This window comes from Monopterus albus, unplaced genomic scaffold (genome assembly GCF_001952655.1).
Source record: "Monopterus albus unplaced genomic scaffold, M_albus_1.0 scaffold34.1, whole genome shotgun sequence".
NCBI classification, from domain to species: Eukaryota; Metazoa; Chordata; class Actinopteri; order Synbranchiformes; family Synbranchidae; genus Monopterus; species Monopterus albus.
The window spans coordinates 3,450,768-3,459,096 of NW_018127914.1; the positions used below are offsets into that span (position 1 = coordinate 3,450,768).

Consider the following 8,329-nt stretch of genomic DNA (forward strand, 5'->3'; position numbering starts at 1 on the left):
AGAGTAGGAGGGGAGGGGAAAGAAACTCAGAGCATCATGGGGCCCCCAGCAGCCTAGGCCTATAGCAGCATAACTAAGGGAGGGCTCAGGGTCACCTGATCCAGCCCTAACTATAAGCTTTATCAAAAAGGAACGTCTTAAGTCTAATCTTAAAGGTAGAGAGGGTGTCCGCCTCCCGAACTGAGACTGGGAGTTGGTTCCATAGGAGAGGAGCTTGATAGCTAAAGGCTCTGCCTCCCATTCTGCTTCTGTGGACTCTAGGAACCACAAGTAAACCTGCACTCTGAGAGCGAAGTGCTCTGTTAGGATGATAAGGCTCTACGAGGTCTTTAAGATACGATGGAGCCTTGTCATTAAGGGCTTTGTATGTTAGGAGAAGGATTTTAAATTCTATTCTGAATTTTACAGGGAGCCAGTGGAGAGAAGCTAATATGGGAGAGATATGATCTCTCTTGCTAGTTCCTGTCAGTACTCTGGCTGCAGCATTTTGGATTAACTGGAGGCTTTTTAGGGAATTATTGGGACATCCTGATAGTAAAGAGTTACAGTAGTCCAGCCTGGAAGTAACAAATGCATGGACCAGTTTTTCAGCATCACTTTGAGACAGGATGCTCCTGATTTTTGCAATATTGCGCAGGTGAAAGAAGGCAGATCTAGAGACTTGGTTTATGTGTGATTTAAAGGACATATTCTGATCAAAGATGACTCCAAGGTTCCTCACAGTAGTACTGGAGGCAAGAGCTATGTCATCTAAAGTAACTATATGATTAGACAGCAGATTTCTAAGGTTTTCAGGCCCAAGCACAATAACTTCAGTTTTGTCAGAGTTTAGAAGTAAGAAGTTGCAGGTCATCCAGGCCTTTATGTCTTTAAGACATGCTTGAAGTTTGACCAGCTGACCTGATTCATTTGGCTTCATAGATAAATATAACTGAGTATCATCTGCATAGCAATGGAAATTTATGTTGTGCTTCCTGATAATATTGCCTAAAGGGAGCATGTATAAAGTGAAGAGAATTGGACCTAACACAGAGCCCTGTGGAATGCCGTGACTAACTTCAGTTTGTGTGGAACATTCGTCATTAACATGAACAAATTGAAATCTTTCTGATAAATAAGATTTGAACCAACTTAGTGCAGTTCCTTTAATCCCAATAACATGTTCAAGTCTCTGCAGTAAGATGCTGTGATCAATGGTGTCAAAAGCAGCACTGAGATCTAAGAGGACAAGTATGGAGACAAGTCCTTTGTCCGAGGCTAGGAGAAGATCATTGGTGACTTTCACCAATGCGGTTTCTGTACTATGATGGACTCTAAATCCTGACTGAAAATCCTCAAACAAATCATTCTTGTGCAAGTGGTCACATAACTGCTTTGCTACAGCTTTTTCAAGGATTTTGGAAATAAATGGGAGATTGGATATTGGTCTATAATTAGCTAGGACACCTGGGTCAAGAGTAGGCTTTTTGAGTAGAGGTTTAATTACTGCAAGTTTAAAAGCCTGTGGAACATAACCTGTTAATAGAGAGAGGTTAATCAGATCTAGTATGGATGTGTTGATTAGGGGAAAGACGTCTTTGAGCAGCCTGGTCGGGATGGGGTCCAGGAGCCATGTTGATGATTTAGATGAAGCAATTGTTGAGGTCAACTCAGAGAGATCTATAGGGGAGAAGTAGTCCAAGTATAAATGAGGTCTTACAGATGTTTCTAAAGCCATTGTAGTAGATGGCACATCTGCAAGAGCTGTGGGAGTGGTCCGAGCAATTTTTTTCTCTAATAGTTGTGATTTTATTTGTAAAGAAGCTCATGAAGTCATTGCTGCTGAGATCTAAGGGAATGTTAAGCTCAACAGCACTGTGGCTCTTTGTCAGCCTGGCTACAGTGCTGAAAAGAAACCTGGGGTTGTTCTTATTTTCCTCAATCAGTGATGAATAAAATGTGGTTCTGGCACTATGAAGGGCTTTCTTATATGTTATTAAACTATCTTTCCAGGCTATAGAAAACTCTTCTGACTTAGTGGAGCGCCACCTCCTTTCCATTTTTCGTGATGCCTGCTTTAGGGAGCAGAGCTGCGAGCTGTACCATGGGGCTAGCCTCCTCTGTTTCACTACCTTCTTTTTCAGAGGGGCAATGGTATCAAGTGTATTACGCAGGAAGGCTGCAGTACTATCAACAAGATTATCGATTTGTGTGGGAGTAAGGTTAAGGTGGCCTCCTTCCACTGTGTTGGCAAACGGCACTGAAGTAGATAAAGATGGAATTATTTCCTTAAACTTGGTAACAGCATTGCCAGATGGACATCTGCTGTAGTGGAATTGTTTCCCACATAGAGTATAATCCATTAATGGAAATTCAAAAGTTATTAGAAAATGGTCAGACAGAAGAGGGTTATGGGGAAAAACTATTAAGTGTTCAGTTTTGATGCCATATGTCAGAACCAGATCAAGAGTGTGATTAAAACAGTGAGTGGGTTTATTTAGTTTGAGAGAAGCCAACTGAGTCTAATAATGAACAGAATGCATTGTTGATGCTGTCATTGTCGGCATCTACATGAATATTAAAGTCGCCTACTATGATTATTTTATCTGTACTAAGCACTAAATCAGACAGAAAGTTTGAGAATTCACTTAAAAACTCTGAATAAGGAGCAGGTAGACGGTATACAATCACAAACAGAACAGGCTTTTGAGTTTTCCAGTTTGGGTGTGAGAGACTCAGGGTGAGACTTTCAAATGAGTTATAACTATGTTTAGGTCTAGGGTTGGTTAATAGGCTTGAGTCAAAGATTGCTGCCACACCACCATCTCGGCCTGTGTTTTGAGGGATGTGACAGTTACTGTGCCTAGGTGGAGTGGATTCATTTAGGCTGACATATTCTTCCTGCTGTAACCATGTTTCAGTAAGACACAATAAGTCAATGTGATGTTCACTTATCAAATCATTCACTAACAGAGATTTAGATGAGAGAGATCTGATATTTAATAGTCCACATTTGATTGTCCTATTACTTTCTACTATAAGAGGAGTCATCTTAATTTTAATTAGGTTCTTATGAATAACTCCTCTGGAGTTGATTCTTGATTTATATAATTTAGGTGGGCGGGGGGCAGACACAGTCTCTATGGGGTACTGGGAGCGTTGGGTGGGTAGCAGCTGCAAGGAGACAGCAGAGAGGCGTGCAAGACTGCGACCCTGCATCCTGGACTCAACTCTGGGTTGTCATAATTTAAAAATAAATGTAGAATAAAAACAATATCAAAATTTGTCATTTTCGGGTGTTTTTTTTCTTCAGCCCTCGTTTAAATGAAGCACACTCTCATTGGAACATAAACAGTGGCACCTTTATAGCATCTCTTTTGAGAAAATGCTTGAATTCACACCAGCTTTAGTGTATCAGTTGCTGCTCATGAAAAAAAGTTTTCTTAATTCATGAATGACACTGCAAATCTGTTTGACTGTGCACACAGTAAATAAAGTGGTATACAAATGCTGTAAATATTTTTTTTTTATTCTAGAGATTGAGTCAGATTTAGAAAAAAAATCATCACAATTCAGCACAAAGTTAATTAAAACAACCCTATGTACAATGCTGGTAATACAGAGTACAAATGGAGACTTGATTTGAAAGTAAAACATCCAAATCTGCATAAAGCGGAGTTCAGACTCACTACGAAATGTCAAATTACATTCGGCTACAATATGCACTTTGTTCTTTACTCTTACAGTCTTATGCAAAAGTTTAGCACATGCACATCTCATCTTTTAATTATACTCCTTGTTTTTCTAAAACCACTCAACTCCCAACTGGAAATATTAGAGAACATTCAAACACATTCTCACACACAACAGCTATTAACATTCATTTATACATTTTCTGGTTTTACAAAGGCAGGATCCATTTCTATAAGCATGAATTCATGGCACATACATCTTAAAAAAGGCAGCAAAAAAAAAATCTTCATAAAAATTTCAAGTGCGGAACCACCAGATTTTAAAGTAGGCCACAGCGTAAAACCATATCTGAAAAAAAAAAACAGGAATAATTTCACACCTGTGCCAAGAACACAGTGAATTTGTCAGTTATTTAGCCATCACATGATCTCTGCTAGAGCTCCTCAAAATTTATATTGCTTTGTTGTTAATTAACACCATTTTTATGAGCCTACAAAGATCAAGTATCTTTAGCTCTATATGGAAAATGGATGATAGTGTGGAATAGTATCATATATAAAATGAGGTGTTGTAAACTTATAAACAGAATAATTACATAACAATGTGGCTTAAATTGTGTATAAACCAGTGTACCTTTGTAAAATAATCTTTAGATTTATATTCTCCAACAGTATCCCTTACTCAGTTACATATTCTCTCATCTAGAATGAACAAAATTAAAAAGTATTATAGTTGTGCAAATTTTTAGCAAAACACAGCTGATCAAATGTGGGAGATGTGTGCTTTTATCAGCTGTGCAAAGTTTAGAAAACAGAAAGATAAAATGTTTAAAATACTTGCACATAGCTTCATCATAAGCTAAAAACATATTCTCCACTCACTCTGCAAAGCCTCTTATTTTTCCCATATTTATTATCATTAAATAGGTTTTAAAAGTCTTATTTTCTTCCTGAGAATGTCATGGGAGTAACCAACCTCTGTCTGGTTCCTTTTCCCTTCAGCATTTGTACTGGGAAACAAACACAGGGTGAAATACAAGAGACATTCTAAGACATTTTTCTACCAAATCTGTTCAGTGCTTTTCAGACAAGAGTGTAGGATCAATGTCTTCATTCACTGTTTTCCCATATTGATGACCTTACCTCCTATCACGCACTCTACCGGCCACCATAGAGGTGGATCTTGGCGAATGAGACAGTCTCATAATAGTCCTTGTGGCCCTTCTCATAGATGACAAAAATGTACTTGCGGTCCTCTGGAGAACCTCTGTCAAGTGATGTGATGCAGGAGTAGCCACTTGGCCCTGCCCATATCTGGACAGCTTTATTCTCCCAATATTTGCCATCAGTCAGTGACCAGCGTAAGGTTAGGTTAACTCCTGAGGGGGGATAATGCAAGAAGTTAGTATGCTTGTTGGAGCTGAGACAATGAGTGGATTACCTGATTAGTCAATCAACAGAAACATATGCAGGAGCTATTTTGATAACCGAGTAATAATTTCCGTGGTTCCAGTCTCTCAAATGAGAGGATTTCCCATTTTTCTTTATCATATATCATTATAAACTAAATATTTTTGGGTATTTGGACTTTTGGTCATCAAAAACAAAGACATCTGAAGATGTCACATTCGGCTCTGCAGACCTGTGGTGTTTCATAGCCATAAATGACTAATCAATAATGAAAAGAACCAATATCTCTAATGCTCATTCACGGACCGTTTTTAACATGGATGATAAATCTGACAAAGAAAACTGATATATTGTTTTCTCATTAAGGAAAGCATCAGCATTAGTGAAAAGAACATGAGTTCTTTTCACTAATGCTGACATTTCCTCAGCACGCTAAGTACAATTTGAGGTACTAGTACTTTGAGTATTCTAGTTTTAAGCAGCTGTGTACTACTACAAATATTTTATTTTTTACTCCACTACATTTATTTCATAGCTATAGCTACTAGTGACTAGTCATATTACACATGAAGATTTTATGTATAAAACACATGATCAAGTTACAAAATACAGTATGATGCAAGAGTACATAAAAACTCACTGCAATCATCACTAAGCATCAGTGACAAAAGCTTAGGGAGGAAGAAAAAGTTTTTCATACTCTGATACTCATTGGAAGGGTTGGTGAAATACAGCACCCCGTCCTTCTGCAGAGCTCCAGCTGCTACTACAGGATCCACCAGCGTGTAGTCAAAGAACAGATTATCTATGGGCAGGGACAATCCCCCATCTTGGCTGCTAATCACCATGCGACACCGACAGTGGTAGTTATTCTGATTGCGAACATTGATGACAATGCTTCCGTCCTTCATCTCAACCAGCTACAGAAGGGCAGAGAGAGGAAAGGCTTTAACTCAGGGGTGGCCAATTCTAGTCCTCGAGGGCCACTGTCCTGCTTGTTTTCCAACTATCCCTGCCTGACCTGCTGCTGATTACCTGGCTCAGGTGTGTTCAGCCAGAAAGTGGAGTGACGAAAGATAAAGTGAACTGGTATCACTCCACTTTCATCTAAGATGGTATCTTCCAGCTTCTGACTGACTGAACACACCTGAGCCAGGTAATCAGCAGCAGGTCAGGCAGGGATAGTTGGAAAACAAGCAGGACAGTGGCCCTCGAGGACTGGAATTGGCCACCTCTGCTTTAACTGACAGTGTGTAATACTTTGTGATTTAGGAAGGAGTGATGTTAAACATTCATTAACTGGTGTCACATTAATTATGACACCTTGGTATCACTGTGAATAATGAATGCACGACTGCTATACCACACCGGTCTTGTTTATATGGTGGGGTTTTAAAATCCAAATTTGAAAACTGCATTAGTTGATTTTTTTGCCCACTAGGGGGCAGAAATACTCCACAACATGCTGACAGATAAACTGCCCCAACAAAGGGTTAGTATAAATAACATGTTAGAAAAGTAATTTCCTATTCATACATCCAGCAGTCACAAAGCAACATTAGCATTCATTTGGAGTTGTAGTTCTGTCTAAATGACATGTGCAATACTTACTCTTCATCTGGGTCATTTTAGAGAAGAATATTTGTGTGTTTTAGAAGCTAAAAATTCTGACTTACAGTGAGTTTAATGATTAACTGAGACAGGTTAAGAAAGTCAGTAAATCTGAAATACAACTGTAGACCTAAGACAGACAGTATGGATTACACTACACTACTACAGAATAGGTGTAATCATCAATAATCATCATGTGTTCCACAAAACATATTTATAAACAGCAGAAAAAGTACCTGGCACTCATCAGGATTGAAGTCCTGTGCTCTCTTCTTCTGGTTGTAGGGGACACTTTTCAACCCTCCACCATTGTACCAATTCTGTCCGTGGTCGTCACTCAGGATTAAAAAGACGCCATCTCCCTCTATTGTTCCATGACCACAAACCACCAGCCGCCCCTTGGCTGGGTTGTAGCGCTTCTGTAGTGAAAAAGACAAAAAAGGACAGACTCAGCACCACAAACAAAAGCGCAGAAAGACACTAAAGCTGAAAGTGTGTTCAACTGTGCAAATCATGTTTGTATGAATGAGGACATAAAAAACTAAAAATCAGTTTAAATTCAGAAAGAAATATCATTGCCATTACAAGGTAACTGGGCCAGCCAATGCCTAACCTGAGCAAATACAACGTAGATGCTGTGTGTTACACCACATATCTATTAGGCCTATTTGCCTTATGAATGTATAAGGCAAGATTTTCCTTCGTGTAGTGGCCCAAAGGCTGTCGAGCTACCTAGACAGGAATAAGCGTATTAACACCTTAGTGCAGAAAGCCAGAAAAGCAGGTTATTCTGGATGTTTAGAGCACACAAGCAAATGCAGTTAGCCAGTGCCTTTGGTTCTGTACCACACAGCCTACTAGTTTATTTTAAAGTACCAGACTTAGTTAAAGGAATAGTGAGAGAATATTTTCAGAATATACAGGTATGTTTCACAACAGTAGAGTGTACTATAGCTAGGCATCATGGCAGGATGCACAATCTCACCGCTAGTGTTTACTATGGCATAGATGGGTCACAATAGGAGAGAGCAGGGCAACAGCTACCACCCATAAGAGTGTACATGGATGACATGACAACTACCACAGCACTATGACTGACCACTAGTAAAAATAAATAAAGGTAAAAGCCAAAAAACTAATCTTTTGGAAGAACACTTCTTCTTCTTTCGCCTGTTCCCGTTAGGGGTCGCCACAGCGAATCATGTGTTTCTACCTAACTCTATCCTCGGCATCCTCTACTCTCACCCCAATTAACTTCATGTCCTCTTTTAGCACATCCATATATCTCCTCGTTGGCCTTCCTCTTGACCTCTTGCCTGGCAGCTCCATCTCCAACACCCTTATACCAATATAACCACTATCCCTCCTCTGCACATGTCCAAACCATCTCAATCTGGCCTCTCTGACCTTGTCCCCAAAACAGTCGACCTGAGCTGTCCCTCTGATGTGCTCATTCCTAATCCTGTCCATCCTGGTCCCTCCTAAAGAGAACCTCAACATCCTCATCTCTGCTACCTCCATCTCTGCCTCTTGTCTTTTCCTCACTGCTACAGTCTCTAACCCATACAGCATAGCTGGTCTCACTACTGTCTTGTACACCTTTCCTTTGATTCTTGCTGACACTCTTCTGTCACACA

The 8,329-nt window shown here is 39.7% G+C and overlaps 1 protein-coding gene across 4 annotated transcripts in view; it reads right to left on the minus strand.

Annotated features, from left to right (window-relative positions):
* Positions 1-3,748: 3,748 nt before the first annotated feature.
* neu1 (neuraminidase 1) overlaps positions 3,749-8,329 on the minus strand; it is a 13,730-nt gene continuing 9,149 nt past the window's right edge. The window contains exons 4-8 of one of the 4 annotated variants that reach the window (XM_020597745.1): positions 6,929-7,111; positions 5,782-6,001; positions 4,815-5,050; positions 4,648-4,681; positions 3,749-4,020 (exon numbers count right to left, since the gene is read on the minus strand). In XM_020597745.1, coding sequence (XP_020453401.1) covers positions 4,830-5,050; positions 5,782-6,001; positions 6,929-7,111 — 624 coding nt within the window. In that variant the 3' untranslated portion in view covers positions 3,749-4,020; positions 4,648-4,681; positions 4,815-4,829. Of the gene's footprint in view, positions 5,051-5,781; positions 6,002-6,928; positions 7,112-8,329 lie in introns of all 4 variants that reach the window. The other 3 variants (XR_002274730.1, XM_020597744.1, XM_020597743.1) reach the window with 3 other exon arrangements.